Raw genomic sequence first — 18,107 nt, 5'->3', positions numbered from 1 at the left:
ATCATCAGGCTCAGTCTGGAGCCAAGGCCCAGTGCGGACTGGAGGGTAGGTGCCAGCGTGGACTGGGTTGGGAGACCATGCTTCTAGACTTTTATTTCTACAATGCTGGACATTTTATTTCTCTATTTTCCAAAATCTTATAACTAAAGAAGCTGTACCGAGGTACCTTTGTACCTAAGATGACGCTGTAAGTGGTGACGTGTAAACTTTTCTCTGTACTCATTATCTGGGACAATAAAACTAATTCATTGAAACGCTCAGAGTAGAAACTGAATCGATGGGCCAAAAAAAACTCCTTTTGCACTGTAACAATTCAGAGAAAATTACATTATTGTTTGTTTTTTTCCCATTCTTTGCCAGTCCACATTTCCAACGTGTCCTTGAGCTGTCAATTATTGTCTCTGAAATGTCAAGATGAGTGACCCCAATGAGACCTTGAGTTGGGAGAGAGGTGTCACCGCCCCCTCCTGGCAGCTCTCGTATGAAATGTAACAAGGTGATTGCAGGTTTAAAAATAATGTTAAATTTGGAGCGGTTTTTTTTCCCTTAAACAACCCAAACAGCCCCGTCCCAATTGTCAACAGTCTTTTTTTTTGCCGCTGTTGGACAGTAAATCACAAAATAAAGTGCGTTTGTTTGTAAATTGCATACATGTCCCGGTGGGATCACAAAAGAAGTTACTGAAGGAATAAAACAATCACTTGATGAAGGAGCAGTGCCCGAAAGCTAGTGCTTCCAATTAAACCGGTTGGATTATAACCTGGTGTGTGATTTTTAACAAAAAGAATAAAACGCCGAACAGCGCCCGTAGTAAGCTGGACGCGAACACGCGACCAGAGGGATTTGAGCGAAATCGAAGTAACTACTGAGCTAAAGCCGACGCCAATGACTTGCACTCGGGGAAAGCTATTTCTCTGCTGATGTCAGAAGTAATGTATTTCCTGTATTGGGATCATTCTGTTGTTCAAACTTCAAGGCGTTTCAAATGCAAACTCATTTCCTCCTGTCTAACCCCTTACCTCGAACCACTGCTTCTTCTCCCTCTCTCTCTCTGCTTACACATTCAGCTCTGATTTGGAGGTGCCGGTGTTCGACTGTGGTGTACAAAGTTCCTTCATCAGGTGGATGTGGAGGACACAATTGTAAGGCACAGAATTTATAGCAAAAGTTTACAGTGCGATGTAACTGAAATTATACATTGAAAAATACCTTGATTGTTTGTTGAGTCTTTCACCTGTTCGAATACTATATGTAAATCACAAAACGTTTTTAAAAGTGACATTTTCAAGTTAACTGTAACAATTGGTGTTAGCCAGATAATATGTTGAAGGTGTTAGCCCCCTGTGTTCCCTGTCTGTGTCATAATGTTTAGACTAATTCTAATCTAAAAAGTGAATTAACAGAGTCAGCTCTGAACCTCTTGGTCACTTTGTTCTACAACACTATCGGGAAGGCGCTACTTTTAATTGTATCAGCCTTTCTTTGATCGTTTTACCGAAGTGCAACGCATTTATCCAAATTTCCAGCGTGTCTTTGAGCTGCCGATAATCAGATCATTACTGTGTCTCTGAAATGTAAAGATGAGTGACCCCAGTGAGACAGACTGACAGCTTTGAGACGGGAGAGAGGAGGCAGCGCCTCCTCCTGGCAACTCTCGTGTGAACTGTAACAAGGTGATTTAAAGTTTAACAATAACATTAAAATTTGGAGCGTATTTTTTGCCTTGCTCAAACCAAAAAGCCCTATCCAAATTATCAACAGTCTTTCCTTGCCGTTGTTGGGCTGTTCAACGCTAAAAAGCAACACCTTTTGTGCGCAATTATTGCTTGGAATAAAAGGATAAACGTTGTTTGGAAAGTATGTACATTTCCCGGTGGGCTACTGAAGGAATAAAATGCCCGTAGTTAGCTGGACGCGAACACGAGGGTTGGGAATAGTGTCCTGAAAAAAAACTCTTTTAGTGGTGACATCAGGAGCATTATACATCATTATACCCCAAACACATAAATAGAAAGCGGGCTGCACCACCAGTGCTTCATCCGGAGGCTAACTAGAAGTTACCTAGTATGGTGACGAAATGTCTGAAAACGAACCTTCCAGCTCAGTGAGCAAATTATTTATACAGTATTTCTTGGATATGGATTATTGTGTTCATAGTTCAAGGTGTTTCAAATGGAAACTGACAAGCTTTTCTGCCTTCCTATCTAACCCCTAATCTTTAGAGTCATAGAGATGTACAGCACGGAAACAGACCCTTCGGTCCAACCATGCATGCCAACTAGATATCCCAACCCAATCTAGTCCCACCTACCAGCACCCGGCCCATATCCCTTCAAATCTTTCCTATTCATAAATCCATCCAAATGCCTTTTAAATGTTGCAATTCTACCAGCCTCCACCACTTCCTCTAGCAGCTCATTCCATACATGTACCATCCTCTGAGTAAAAAGGTTGCCCCTGAGGTCTCTTTTATATCTTTCCTCTCTCACCTAAAACCTATGCCCTCTAGTTCTGGGCTCCCGGGCCCCAGGGAAAAGACTGTGTCTATTTATCCTATCCATGTCTCTCACCTCTATAAAGTCACCCCTCAACCTCCGACGCTCGCATTTATCTGAATTAAACTCTATCTGCCACTTCTCAGCCCATTGGCCCATCTGGTCAAGATCCTGTTGTAATCTGAGGTAACCTTCTTTGCTTCCACCACACCTCCAATTTTGGTGTCATCTGCAAACTTACAATCTGTACCTCTTATGCTTGCACCCAAATCATTTATGTAAATGACAAAAAGTAGAAGACCCAGCACCGATCCTTGTGGCACTCCACTGGTCACAGGCCTCCAGTCTGAAAAACAACCCTCCATCACCACCCTCTGTCTTCTATCTTTGAGACAGTTCTGTATCCAAATAGCTAGTTCTCTCTATTCCATGAGATCTAACCTTGCTAATCAGTCTCCCATGGGAAATCTTGTCGAATGCCTTACTGAAATCCATATAGATTACAATCTACCACTCTGCCCTCAGCAATCCCCTTTGTTACTTCTTCAAAAAACTCAATCAAGTTTGTGAGACATGATTTCCCTCACACAAAGCCTTGTTAACCATCCCTAATCAGTCCTTGCCTTTCCAAATACATGTAGATCCTGTCCATCAGGATTCCCTCCAACAACTTGCCCACCACCAATATCAAACTCACTGGTCTATAGTTCCCTGGCTTGTCCTTACCACCTTTCTCAAACAGTGGCACCACGTTAGCCAACCTCCAGACTTCTGGCACCTCACTAGTGACAATCGATGGAACAAATATCTCAGCAAGAGGCCCAGCAAACACTCCTCTAGCTTCCCACAGAGTTCTCGGGTATGCCTGATCAGGTCCTGGGGATTTATCCACCTTTATGTGTTTCAAGACAACCAACACTTCTTCCTTTGTAATATGGGCATTTTGCAAGGTGTCACCATCTATTTCCCTACATTCTATATCTTCCATATCCTTTACCACAGTAAATACTGATGCAAAATACTCATTTAGTATCTCCCCCATTTTCTGCAGCTCCATACAAAAGGGCCCTATTCTCTCCCTAGTTACCCTTTTGTCCTTAATGTATTTGTAAAAACCCTTTGGATTTTCCTTAATTCTATTTGCCAAAGCTATCTCATGTCCCCTTTTCACCTTCCTGATTTCCCTCTTAAGTATACTCCTCCTGCCTGTATACCCTTCTAAGGATTCACTTGATCTATCCTGTCTGTACCTTACATATGCTTCCTTCTTTTTCTTAACCAAACCCTCAATTTCTTTAGTCATCCAGCATTCCCTATACCTACCAGTCTATCCTTTCACCCTAACAGGAATATACTCTGTCTGGATTCTCATTATCTCATTTCTGAAGGTTTCCCATTTTCCAGCCGTCCCTTTACCTGCGAACATCTGCTCCCAATCAGATTTTGAAAGTTCTTGCCTAATACCATCAAAATTGGCCTTTCTCCAATTTATAACCACCACTTCTTACTTATTGCTTTCTCTTTAACTTTCTCTTTCTCTGCCTGCACATTCAGTTCTTTGCACATTTTTCACCATCTCTCCAGACACAACCACCCATTTTCACTGGGGTCCCCATCTTCCAGCAGGCACAGTGAACAGCTGTAGAATCATAGAGACGTACAGCACAGAAACAGACCCTACCAGATATCCTAAATTAATCTAGTCCCATTAACCAGTTTTTGGCCCATATATTTCCTGAAGAAGGGCTTTTGCCTACAACATTGATTCTCCTACTCCTCGGATGCTGCCTGACCTGCTGTGCTTTTTCAGCACCACACTCTTGACACCAGTCTCCAGCATCTGCAGTCCTCACTTTTGCCAGGTCCCTCAAAACCCTTCCTATTTGGTATTCCAATCCAGATGCCTTTTAAAATGTCATAATTGCACCAGCTCCTCCACTTCGTCTGGCAGCTCATCCATACATGCACCACCCTCTGCATGAATAGGTTGTGCCTTCGGACCTTTTTAAATCTTTCCAATCTCAGCTTAAATCCAAGCCTCCTAGTTTTGGACTCCCCTACCCTGGGGAAAAGGCATTGACTATTAACCCTATCCTAGCCCCTCATGATTTTATAAACCTCTATAAGGTCATCCCTCAGCTTCCAATGCTCCAGGGAAAATAGCCTCAGTCTATATATCCTCTCCCGACAGCTCAAACCTTCCAACCCGGGCAACATCTTTATCAATCTTTTCTGAACCCTTTCATGTTTCTCAACACCCTTCCTGTAGCAGGGAGACCAGAATTACATGCAGGATTCCAAAAGTGGCTTTACCAATGTCCTGTACAGCCGCAACATGATATCCCAACTCCTGTACTCAATGTATTAATCAACAAAGGCAAGCATTCAGTCTACTTCATCTGTCCTGTTCACTAAACCCTCTCACCAAAGCAACCTGGACCAGGAGGACCACCTCACTCACTCACTGATTTCTCTTTTTCATAAAATCTACAAAAGGAGGCCATTCAGCCTGCAGTCTTCCTGCTGGCTTATTTCAAACACTTGCTTTTTCCTTAGTCTCGATTTCTTTTACCTTCCTAATCATAAACGTCCAGCTCCTTGACAATACTCAAGGATTCAGCATCTCCCACCTTTTTCACCTAAAGCCCCTCCAACAACTTGAGTGAAAGAAAGCCTTTGCTTTTCTTTTGACAATTAACTTTATAAGGATATAAGACTAAAAGCAAAATACTGTGGATGCTTAAGATCTGCAACAAAGAATGGTGAAGAAACTCAGCAGGTCTGGCAGCCTCTGCGGAGAGAGGAACAGAGTTCTGTGGTGAAGAACCGAAGTGATCTTCTCAGTGCCCTAGACAATAGCTAGCCCCCAGCTATCTCAAAACAGATGGAATGTTGTTTGTGGATTTTGTTCTTTAGGCTGCTGGTTTTCCTGAATTACAACTCTTGTTGCTAAAATATTATCCTTGTTTTGAAATAGATTTGATCTGATAATCCTCAACTCCACTTTCCTGCCTTATCCCCATAACCCCGACCCCCCAGTGATTAAAAATCTCTGCCCGAATGGATCGGTTGGAGCGACAGTTAAAGGCAATGAGGAATTTACAAGAGCCAGGGTGTGTGATGGATGGCAGTTATAGGAAGGGAGAAAAGCCACAGATACAGTCAGGTAGATGGATTAACTCCAGGAAAGGTAGGCAAGGTAGGCGGGGAGTACAGGAGTCTTCTGTCTTCTATCCCCATTTCAAACAAGTCTGCTGTAGGGGTGATGGACTTGCTGGGGAATGTAGCATGAACAGTCAAGTTTCTGGCATCAAGTCTGGCTCTAATGTATTGAAGGATACAAGCAATCAATTCTGTTAGGGGATTCTCTAGTCAGGTTTTCAGACAGACATTTCAGTGGCCAGCAGTGAAAAATCAGAATGGTGTGTTGCCCTCCTGGTGCCAGGATCAAGGATGTCTCAGAGAGGGTGCAGAATGTTCTTAAAGGGGAGAGGGATCAACAGGAGGTCATTGTACACATTGGTACCAATGACATACAAAGGAAGAAGAATGAGATTCTGAAGGGAGAATATAGAAAGTTAAGCAGGAATTTAAAAAGGAGGTCCTCAAGGGTGGTAATATCTGGATTACAAGTTTGTAAGGGTAGGAATGGGAGGATAGAGCAGATGAATGTGTGGCTGAAGAGCTGGTGTATGAGAGAAGGATTCACATTTTGGATCATTGGAATCTCTTTTGTGGTAGAAGTGACCTGTGTAAAAAGGAAGGATTACACCTGAATTGGAAGGGGACTAATATACTGGCAGGGAGACTTGCTAGAGCTGCTGGGGAGGATTTGAACTATTAAGGGGTGTGTTGGGGTGGGGGGGCATACCCAGGGAGATAGTGAGGAAAGAGATCACTCTGAGACTTGTACAGTTGAGAAAAGAAACAAGTCAAACAGTCAGGGCAGGCAGGAACAAAGCAGAGAACAAGGTAGGTCTGATAAACTACATTTATTTCAATGCAAGAGGCCTAATAGGGAAGGCAAATGAACTCTCCCACAAGGAAAAACAACCTCTCGACATCTATCTTGTCAAGTTACCCAAGACTTACTCCATTTGGAATAGTTAGACCCACTAAGCCATTAGGGTGGGAGTTGCTGAATTTTGACCCAATAACAGTGAATGAATGGACATAGATTTCCAAAGTAAAAACAAGGACTGCAGATGCTGGGAACCAGAGTCCAGATTAGAGTGGCGCTGGAAAAGCACAGCAGGTCAGGCAGCATCTGAGGATCAGGAAAATCAATGTTTTGGGCAAAAGCCCTTCAGCAGGAATAGCTCTATTCCTGATGAAGGGCTTTTGCCCAAAACGTCAATTATTCTGCTCCCCGGATGCTGCCTGATCTGCTGTGCTTTTCCAGCACCATTTTAATCTAGACATAGATTTCCAAGTCAGGACAGTGAGTGGCTTGGAGAGGAATTTCCAGGAGCTTCCATGTACCTGCTGCACTTATCCTTTACCAAGTGAAGCAGTTTCATCTTATTTGCATTGTATGCCTTTGAAAATGCCTCGATTATATCTCTCATCTATGTATTCTCTACTAGAGAATACTACAATCCTGCTTTCTTGTCTCCGCTCATAACTCTGGTTTCTCAATCCATCACTATAGCAGATTATTTGACCCATTTACTTCTTTACCATTGTTGGAGCTTATTCTGTACAGTTTCCTTGTTTCCTACATTAGAACAGTGGCTAAAGTGTAAATATATACTTTGAATATAAAGGGCTTTGGAGAGGGCAGATAGCTTAGATGTAATGTGTGGGTCAGAATAATGGCATACAAAGTTGGTTCAATTCTCGTTCCACCTAACATGGACTTTGGACCTACGCGAAAGTGAGGACTTCAGATTCTGGAGATCAGAATCTAGATTAGAGTGGTGCTGGAAAAGCACAGCAGGTCAGGCAGCATCTGAGCAACAGGAAAATCGACATTTCAGGCAAAAGCCCTTCATCAGGAATGATGACCTGAATCAATCCTGATGAAGGACTTTTGCCCGAAATGTCGATTTTCCTGCTCCTCGGATGCTTCCTGACCTGATAGACTTTGGACCTGCCTCCAACTGGGTGAGGGGCCAGAATAAAAAGTAAGTAGGTGATTATCTAACGTAAGTTGACAGTTGAGCATGTCAGGCCAGGGAGGTGTTGGCTTGGATCAAGGAGTTGAAAGGTTAATTAAATGGGGGTGGTGTGAAATGTAGTAGAATTAGAGGGTATGTTTGCCAAGCTGGGAAGTTGAATTTTCCATTTCCAGGTGTCATCCTCAGTGCTTTGGAGTCTCCTGTGAAGCGCTGCAGTACTGTGTCTTCAGGAATTTATTTGGTTCTATTCCTGCTGCTTCTGGTTGCTGGTTCTGGTTGTTTGCTGCAGTGGTCAGTATATTGGGTCCATGGATGAGTGCCATGCCTCTAGAAATTCTCTGGCTGTCCTCAGTTGAGCTTGTCCTATTATCATTGTGTTGTCCAAGTCCTTGTCATCTGTGTGTATAGCTACCAGGGACAGCTGGTTGTGTCGTTTTGTGGCTAGTTGGTGTCCATGGATGCAGATTGCTAGTTGCCTGCCAGTATGGCCTATATAGAGTTGCATGCAGACTTTGCATGGAATCTTTTAAACTGCATTTGCCTTGCACATGATGGGTATTGGGTCTTCTGTTCTGGTGAGTTGTTGTCTGAGTGTGGCTGTTGGTTTATGGGTTGTCACGAATCTGAGTGGTCAGAGAAGTCTGGCTGTAAGTTCTGAGATTTTTTTATGAAAGGTAGCGTGGCTAGTGTATTAGGTTGTGGCATTGCCTTGTCGCATTCTTTGTCTGCTAGGCATCTGTGGATGACGTTGCGGGGATATCCATTCTTGGCAAAGACTTTGTAGAAGTGTTCATCTGCTTCCCAGGTCAGGAGTGCTGCGGCGTGTTGTAGCCTTTTTGAGCGGGATCCTAATGCAGCTTCTCTTTAATGTGTTTGGGTGGTTGCTGTTGTAGTTCAAGATCTGGTCGGTGTGTGTGGCTTTCCTGTACACTGTTGTTGTGCATTCACTGTTCCGTTTTCTTTCTACTATCACATCCAGGAATGGGAGTTGGTTGTTAGTTTCCTCTTCTCTCATAAATTTGATCCCTGTGAGCATGGTGTTAATAATCCAGTGCGTGTTCTCGTTCTCTGTTCTCTTAATTATTATAGAAGTGTCATCCACATTTCTGATCCAGAGTTTGGGTCAGATTTGTGGGCAGGTTGTCTGTTCCAGTCTTTGCATCGCTGCTTCTGCTATGAGTCTGGAGACAGGTGAGCCCATAGGTGTCAGATTGATTTGTTCATATAACTGGCTGTTGATAATGAAGTGCGTCGTCAAGCACAGGTCCAGTTGTTTAAGTATGTAGTCCTTGTTAATAGGTTCCCCATCATGTTGTCTGTTCTGTCTGACCAGGAGATTGTCCATTGTCTCTCTGGTTTTGTCAATTCAGGTATACAGCACCATTACATCAAATGAGACCATTGATTTGTCCTTGTCTATGTTTATGTTCTTGACGTTGTCTAGGAATTCCTGTGATGATTGCACGGAGTTTGGATCAGCTGATAGGACTTTTAAGTTTTTGTTGAAGTTCTTTCGCTAGTTGGTGGAGTTCCTGGAAGTACTCCAATAGGTCTAAGTGATAACTGTCTGGTTTGTGCACCTTGGGTAATCCATAAAATTGTGGGGTGTTTTTGTCTTCTGGCTTTATTTTTTGTAGGTCTGCCTTGGCTATCAATCCTTTCTTTTTGTAGGTTCCGGAGGCAACAGAAAGCAGTAGGAACGAAACCAAATAAATTCCTGAAGACACAGTACAGCAGCGCTTCACAGGAGACTCCAAAGCACTGAGGATGTCACCTAGAAACGGGACAAAATGTCTGCAAATCAATTTCCCTGCTCCCATAATTACGGCGACCGGCACCCAAGCTACAAATCTTTACACAAACTTAGAATTGGAGGGTATTTAATTTAGGGTGCGTAGGATACTAGATTAATGGCTTGGATCGGCGCAACATCGAGGGCCGAAGGGCCTGTACTCCGCTGTATTCTTCTATGTTCTATAATATTGGGATGAAGGCAGTGGCAAGTGGAGAGGTTCATTTGAATAATTAAGGAGGAGTCAGAGTAGGTTTTTAATCCTCTAAGATTTCCAGGGTGACTGTTAAGCTTAAGTGAAACAGATGCTTTAAAATATCAAACTCTAACTCAAAGTTGGTGACGTTTTCAGTGGATTCCAGAAGCTTCAATTTCTTGGGCAAGTCCCGTGCAGTCAGCTGTATCTGGATTCCTGCGTGATCCCTACCTGCAACTCTAGTCAATCGTGCAGAAACAATCAACAGGCAATCAGAATTCCTAGGCCTTGGGTTTCTGAAACTGATTGGAAAACTTGGGCCAAGAAGGGAGTCAGATGTGATGTAAAGTCAATCTGCTGTTGCCTGTTTTGTTTGAAATTGATTTTCATCTTGAGGGGATGAAAGAAGAGAAACCTGGTCTCTTTGTCAGCGCTTGACTTTCTTTGGCTCAGTTGTAAGAAGCAGATCATCACAATTGATAATTTAGTTTTCTGAATTCTAGTCACACTATAATCATTAGCACTGTAATCAATCACCATCCTGCTTCTATAATAAGGAGGTCACATCTCAGGCTCAGTAACTGCCAAATTTTAATCAGTATTTGCTCCAATTAAATATCAAAATCAGTTATTGTCTAGAATAGGGGATCATAGTTTAAAAATAAGGAGCCATGCATTTAAAATAGAGATGGGAAACATTTTTTTTCTCTCAGAGAGTTGTGAGTTTTTGGTAATCGCTTCCTTAAAAGGCAGAACTTATAAAAGTTTTTTAGGTGGAAGTAGATAGTATGAACAAGAGGGATGGAAGTTTAACTGGGACATGCAGCAATGTAGAGTTGTGGTTAAAATTAGATCAGCTATGATCTTATAGAAAGGTGGAGCAGACTCAAAAGGCCTAGTGCTCTTGTTCTTATGTTCCTGTATTGTCCTCAGTCCCTACCACCAGCTCTGTTCCCCAATTGACAAATCTAACCCTCCTTTTTCTCACCGATGCTGAACCAGACAGGTTACAAGCTTGATGTTCTGTTTGACCCTGCAGTGAACTTCTGACCATATGTAAGTTCTATGAACCAAGCACTGCAGCACATTTCCATCATTGCCTCAGTTCTTCTGTTGATGAAATCCTGTTCCAGTTGTTGTTGCCTTTAATCTTGTATATCCTGACACATTCCTGGCCAACCATCCATTTTCAACACTGGATTAACTTTATGCAATCCAAAACTCTGATGTCTGTATAGTAACTCACACTGGATCCCACTCATGCTATGCTCATTGACCAACATTATCTCCAGTTCTGGAATACTTCCCTGGTCTCACTTTCAATCTTCAGCTGCATGGACCCTGGGGGTTTGAAACCCCTTTGCTTTTCAATAGTGTTAACTGTATCTGTCTTCCACCGAGAATGGGTGATTTCAAGACTGGGGGCATATTTTTAAGATGAAAGGAGAGAGATTTTAAAAAGACTCGAGGAGCAATTTTTTACGCAAGGGTGGAATGAACTTCGAGGAAGTGGTGAATGTGGGCACAGTTACGATTTTTAAAAGACATTTAGATAAGTACACGATAGGAAGGGATACATGCCAATAGGAGGCAGGTCGGACTAGTTTAGTTTGGGATTATGTTTGGCATGGAAGGGTCGGACCAAAGGATGTACTTCTGTGCTGTATGACTCTCCTTTAATTCTCTTAAAATCTACCTCTATAGGCAGTTTTGGTAACCTGTTCTAATGCTGCCTTTGCAGCTTGACTTGAGTCTTATTTGACAATCAGCCCTGTTAATTGCCTTGCACCTTTATAACATCAACAGCCATTGCGATATTTGAAGCCCTGCAATTTTTCCCCTCCTCTTTCTCGAGGTGAAATTTTTATAACACTAATTTCTTACAGGGAGTGAAACACTGAAATTTACATTGCCATAGGGCATAAACTGTGACGTTTTGTTTGCAACATGAGTTAACATCAAAAATTGTGGCCACACTTCTTGACTCTGCAGCATATGCAGTCCTCATTTTCTCCTAATGCGAGTGAATGTTCTCCTGTTGTAAAGCTAGGCCTTTTGGCTGCTGATATCTTTGCAGATAACTAATGAAATCATCAAATGGGACAGTCCAAGCAGAAAATGTGTCTTTGCCCAAGTCATTACTAGTTTGAACTTTCCTTCTGTGTTTCTTGAAACTAAAATTTATAGCCATTTCCTTAAAGCTGCCACCCTTATGCATTGAAATCAATTGATCCATAATGTTTTTCTAATTCATTGTGGATGTAGCTGACAAGGATTATGACATATGCCGAATTCCCTTTGAGAAAGTGGTTACGAGCTGCATTCTTGAAGTACTTCAGCAGTACAATCACAGTGCTGATAGTGAGGAAATTGCTAAATATTAACCCAGTGACAATGAAGGAATGGCAATGTAGTTCCAAGTTAGGACAGTGTGTGGCTTGGAGGCGAAGTTGCAATTAGCTGTGCTCCTATGCATCTACTATCCTGGTTTTTCAGTGGTAGAGATCAAAGGAGCCTTGGTGAGTTGTGCATCCCGTCAATAATATATATTACTATTACTGTGCATTGTGGATATAGCAGAGTATATCACTATTAATTCAAGGCCTGTCCACACAGGAATATAAATTATGGTTCGAACGTCACAGCAAACAATGAACTAAACTGTATATTAATGGCAGTGAAAGGGAGAGCTGAGGTGTACATATGTCAATCAATCAATCAATCAGTGAAGATGGCAGCTGATTAAATAGCCACATAGGAGGGAAATTTGGGAATTAAGTTGCTTTTTCTTTAGGGAAATGTCTTAAAACCAATTGAAAATTTCGGTCACCTTTAATTAAAAAAAAGTCACAGATGCCAAGTTATTTTAATGGAGGTCACACACAGTAAGAAATAAAAATAACCTCTTGTATTTGTAAGTGTCAACTGAAAGAGAAGAAAGTAAAGCACAAGTAGAAACTTCAGAGCACAGCACACAACACAAAGGAAATCCAAAACAGGAACATCTCACTGCATTTAAACAACTCTTCAGATACAAATCATTCACTGTTTGACTTTCTGATTGAGTTGGTTTATAAATTAGCCTGGCAGGATGAAGAATTTCAGGGCAATCCATTACTCTTGAAAACATCTAGGCTCTGGGCAGCTTGCAGTTTTTCGAAGTCTTCATGTTTCCTCTATTATCCAGGAACATAGAAATAAACTTTACCCATGCCCCATTACACAGGACCATATCCCCAACCATTTTCCATTTGAAGATCATTCTCAAAAACATTCCCAAACTGGGTGAGAGGTCAAACAAGTCTAAACAAATTAGCAGAATAATCATAGGGGAATAAAAAGTAGCATTATTTTCTTTAAACAACCAGGTAAGGATGATCTGGAATTCACTGCCTAAAACAATGAAAACAGATTCAACAGTAATTTTAAATGGGAATTGGAAACATACTGTACATGTAAACAGAAACAAAAATGTAGGGCTATGGGAAAGAAAGCATCATCAGTTCGACTTCAGATATATTCAGTGCAAGTTGCTAATGAGAATCAGGTCAGAAGTCACATAACACCAGGTTATAGTCCAGCAGAGCGCTGCTTCTTCTCCTGACAACAGAGCAGTATTCTGGAAGCTTGTGATTTCAAATAAACCTGTTGACCGACTATAAGTTGGTGTCACGTGACTTCTGACCTTGTCCACCCCAGTCCAACACCAGCACCTCCACATCAATGAGAACCAGGAATACACTTTTTGATTTATTTCATCTACGTTCTATTCAAAGTTGTGGAAATCAATTGACTGAGATTGGCGAACTCAATGGGCAGGCATTCTGCTGTTTGAGAGTCAGGACCAGACACATCAAACCACAAAAGAAAGCTTGTCACTATTATTTGTTATATCTGCTATGGATAATATCTCCATGTTAAAATTCTACAAAGATTGCAAATTTCATAGAAAACAGCAGTCAACAATGAATTTGAGAGGCTTAGAAAACATCTTGCCATTAAAAAGAACTTCAGACCTTCATTCTTGTAGCTCAATGTTTGAATCTCTCCTTCACAGAAACAGACAAATACATTCAATTCATTGAATTATTTGAGGGCCAGAATTCAGATCATCAGTTGGTCAATTGTAAGATGCATAATAAAGGATTTCACCTGGACTGAAATGGACCGAATTTAAGAAAAACAAATGATACATCATTAGAATTGCCGGTTTGCTTACTGTGCAGGGCAGGAGCCCTCCATCAAGTGGCCATGTCTCATGTGGCAGCTTAGCTTCAACCAGAAGAGACTGTGCACGCATGCATACTTTCTGCAAGATCACTACAAAATAATCAGTGGGAACTTTGCCGATTTCCACCTCCTTGGCCCAAAGGGTGCTGAACCCAAGTGTACCTCCATAAACGTCCTGGACATGATCGCCCATGCCAGCACAGATCAAACTCAGTGGAACTGTTGCTTCCTGGTTAACAGGGATTCAACCAAGCAAGAACTCAGGAATAAGCTCAGGAAATGGGGGACATTTGATGGCTTCTCCTTTACCATTCCCACACATGGAATAGTTGAAGGCAAAAGCCATGCAACCTGCAGTCTAAATACTGCTGAAACCTTTCTGTAAAAAGGTGTTGGAGAAGGGGTACTTGTAACTTTAAACAGAAGAATCCTTTATTAATAAATGCACCTTCATTCACGCTGTTCACATTCCCACTCTATTGAGTTTTTGGGGGAGGGGGTTGGAATTAAAAAAGGATCACAAGGGGAGGTGGGAAAGAGATAAAAGTCAGTAAAGGGCTGTCTTGTATCAATCTGGTGGGATTGGTCAGCTATTCTTTTTTGACGAACCAAAGCCAGAAAATCCCATCACTGCTGCCATTTCATCATCGTCCTCAAATGTCAACTCCTCCTCCGCTTTCCGCTTTTTCTCCTTCAGTTTCTCTTTCCGGTATGCCTTCGCTTTCTCCTCCTACAACAACACAACTTGCATTAAATACTTCCCTTTACAATGCAAAACACCCCCAAGCATTCCACTGAAGCATAATTAGGGAAACCTGTAACAGAGTAGGATAAGGAAACAATAGGGCAGAGGAGTTGATCAAAAAATTCAGATTCTAAGGTGCAAGAGAGGTGAACACACAGTGTGGAGGTGAACAGATAGTATGAATCAGGGAGTGAATTCCAGAGTTGAAGGCACAGCTACCAACATTCCAGCAATGAAATCACGCCAACGCAAGAGGGAGAACTGCTAACCATTTCACTTTGGTCAGGCTGCATACACCTTCTGAACAAAAAGAGCAAATGTACATTTGTGTAGCACCTGGCACAATGTCATGTCATCTCAAACCACCCTACATCCAAATAAGTACTTGCTTTGAAGTGTAGTCGCTGCTGTGATATAGGAAATATAAAAACTTGCACACAGCAAACAGCAGCGACATTGTGAAATTTCTTTTGAAAAGTGATGCAGGTTGAGGGACTCTTTTCATATGGCAACCTATAAGCAAAAGGAGTCATATAATTAAGTACCCAAGATAACAGAGGTGCCCTCATCTCCACCAAGGCCCCAATCAAATCTTACCTCTTCCCGGAGTTCCTTCATGCGCTCCTCAAAATCGTATTCCTTTTGCTTTTCCTCTATTTTCTTCTTATTGACCTCAAAACGTTTCTTTACTTGGTCCAGAGTGGAGCGTTCCACCTTCATTGACATCCCCAAATTCCGTTGGTCTATCGAGTAATAACAACATCAAATCAGATCTGTTGGCACAGCTCACTGACCCGCAAGTATAAAAGACACACTTTAAGGAAGAATCAAGGCAACACGTCATTCTGCCGCACTTATTCAGTGTTGCATTCTGTCTGACACTGCACACCATGAAAGATGTCTAGATTGCAGAACACCATAAAACAGCTTCACCAGAATGACAGCATGTTGAAATGGTAAATAATGAAGACAGATTGCATCAAATTAGGCTTGTACCTCACAGTAGGGGAAAGTGAGGACTGCAGATGCTGGAGATCAGAATTGAAAAGTGTGGTACTGGAAAAGCACAGCAGGTCAGGCAGCATCCGAGGAGCAGGAATGTCAATGTTTCGAACATGAGCTCTTCATCAAGAGCTCATTATTCCTAATGAAGAGCTCATGCTCGAAACGTCGACTCTCTTGCTCCTCGGTTGCTGCCTGACCGGCTGTACTTTTCCAGCACCACCCTTTTCAACTTGTACCACCTACTGTATAGATGTTTGCACGTTAATCTAAGAGTCTAAAGTGAGAATTGGGCCCAGTAGGCAAATGTGAGAGATTAGAACAAGAGAATACAATCATAAACTTAGAGCTAGGCCATTTAGGACGTCAATAAACAATTCCTCATTCAAAGGGGAGGGGAAATCTGGAACTCTCTTCCTAAAAGCTGCTGAGGCTGGAGTTCAATTAAAACTTAAAACTGAGATTGGAAGATTACCATCAGGTCTGGACATCTCATAGAACATAGAACAATACAGCACAGAACCATCTCTGTGGTTAATGAATCAAGGTGGCTGTTTGCAGATAAGATATTGTTCTAAATGAATCATAGAACTGGTTCAAAGGGCTAAATGACCCACACCTGCTCAGATATACCTGCTATATCCCTTAACCAACAGCAAAAGGATTTCCTCATCACCAACTGACTATTTTGACCATATTACAAGTGCGATAGAGGAGAAATACTTGGGTTATAGTTAAAGAGCAAGAGGAGTGGTTCAAATTGGACAGCTCTCTCAAACAGCTGGCAGAGACATGATGGACTGCATGGCCTCATTGAATGCTGGATCATTCCCTAAAGCAGGTGGTACCAAATGTCTCATTTCTGCTGCTGTTTGTGCAAAGTTGGTTCAGCTGCCATGAATTTAAAAGGGGGGAAGCACACTGTTTGCTTAAATGAAAGCAAATTCTGTAACAGGATAAGGGCGTCACTGGCTAGGCAGCATTTATTGCCCATCCCTAATTACCCAGAGGCAGTTGAAAGTCAACCACATTGCTGTGGGTCTGGAGTCACATGTAGGCCAGACCAGTTCAGAATGGCAGTTTCCTTCCCAAAAGGATGTTAGTGAACCAGATGGGTTTTTCTTGACAATTGGCAATGGATTTATAGCAGTTATTAGATTTTTAATTTCAGATACTTATTGAATTCAAATTCCACCATCTGTCGTGGTGAGATTCAAACTCAGGTCCCCAGAACATTACATGGGTCTCCGGATTAACAGTCCAGTGATAATACCACTATAGGCCATTGCCTCTCCTAATCTAGCTGAATTTGGATGAAGCCAAGTCCAGAAATCTCAAAATTGTTATTTATCCAAGAATGTTTTTACGCCTATCTTTTATTAGTTTAATTAAAAATACCAGATAATCAGAAACAAATGCCTCATGAGAAAGACACTCTGACAAGTTGTAAAAGGTTATTGGGAATAGGCTTGAAAGAGGAGAAATCAAATTGGTCAGAATCTTACAGAAAGGCACAGCAAGTTTCAGGGGCTAAATTGCCTACTCCCTGCTCCCAGTTGGCACATTCACACAACAGTGCCCATGAGATCTATGGTACAGTGATAGGGAGGGCCACAGGTGGTAACAGTTGGAATCTTGTTTAAAACCCATGCCAAAACAGCCAATGTTTGTCAACTGAATGAAAGCAGAGTCTAATTTACATGCCATCCAATACTTCATTCATGAACTGGAACACACCATACTAATGCTCAGCTTAGAGCAAAGAGCCCAGGTGTTCACACAAATATAAAGTACCATGACATGCACGTAAGATTTGGAACCATTCTGTACTCATCTCCTATCTTGCCGTAGTCGCCAATAAACTCAATGCACCTGACCACAACGTGATGTGCAGCCTGGACAGTATTTTGGCTCCTTTGGAATGTATTTTTTGAACACTGTGGAATTTTAATTCTGCATCTAATCATTACTGAAGCAGATCCAAACCTTACTGTGAACAGCAGCCAATTTTATGGGATAAATAAAGTTTCATAACTCCTTTCACTGTAAGCATAAAAATTAACCCAGCTTAACATGGATGTGAGCCCATTTTATCTCTCAGGGCTCTGTCAAGACATCAACCATTCTTCTGATTTATTCAATATAGAAATCAGACAAACAGTTCAAAGTTTGTGAGAAGATTTGTAGCTCGGGTGCTAGTTGCTGTGGTTCTGTTCGCCGAGCTGGAAATTTTTGTTGCAAACGTTTCGCCCCCTGTCTAGGTGACATCCTCAGTGCTTGGGAGCCTCCTGTGAAGCGCTTCTGTGGTGCTTCCTCCGGCATTTATAGTGGCCTGTCCCTGCCGCTTCCGGTTGTCAGTTTCAGCTGTCCGCTGTAGTGGCCGGTATATTGGGTCCAGGTCAATGTGTTTGTTGATGGAGTTTGTGGATGAGTGCCATGCTCCTAGGAATTCCCTGGCTGTTCTTTGTTTCGCTTGCCCTATAATAGTAGTGTTGTCCCAGTCAAATTCATGTTGCTTGTCATCTGC

At 42.1% G+C, this 18,107-nt stretch overlaps 1 protein-coding gene across 1 annotated transcript in view; it reads right to left on the bottom strand.

Annotated features, from left to right (window-relative positions):
* Positions 1 to 12,416: 12,416 nt before the first annotated feature.
* zmat2 (zinc finger, matrin-type 2) overlaps positions 12,417 to 18,107 on the bottom strand; it is a 13,085-nt gene continuing 7,394 nt past the window's right edge. Inside the window, exons 4-5 of the mRNA XM_043703070.1 lie at positions 15,176 to 15,321; positions 12,417 to 14,563 (exon numbers count right to left, since the gene is read on the bottom strand). Of these exons, the coding sequence (XP_043559005.1) occupies positions 14,420 to 14,563; positions 15,176 to 15,321 (290 nt within the window). The 3' untranslated portion in view covers positions 12,417 to 14,419. The remainder of the gene's footprint in view (positions 14,564 to 15,175; positions 15,322 to 18,107) is intronic.

The sequence above is a fragment of the Chiloscyllium plagiosum genome, chromosome 14, assembly GCF_004010195.1.
Source record: "Chiloscyllium plagiosum isolate BGI_BamShark_2017 chromosome 14, ASM401019v2, whole genome shotgun sequence".
Taxonomy (NCBI): Eukaryota; Metazoa; Chordata; class Chondrichthyes; order Orectolobiformes; family Hemiscylliidae; genus Chiloscyllium; species Chiloscyllium plagiosum.
The sequence above is the reverse complement of the archived record's forward strand: the minus strand, read 5'-3'. Positions and strand labels throughout refer to the sequence as shown.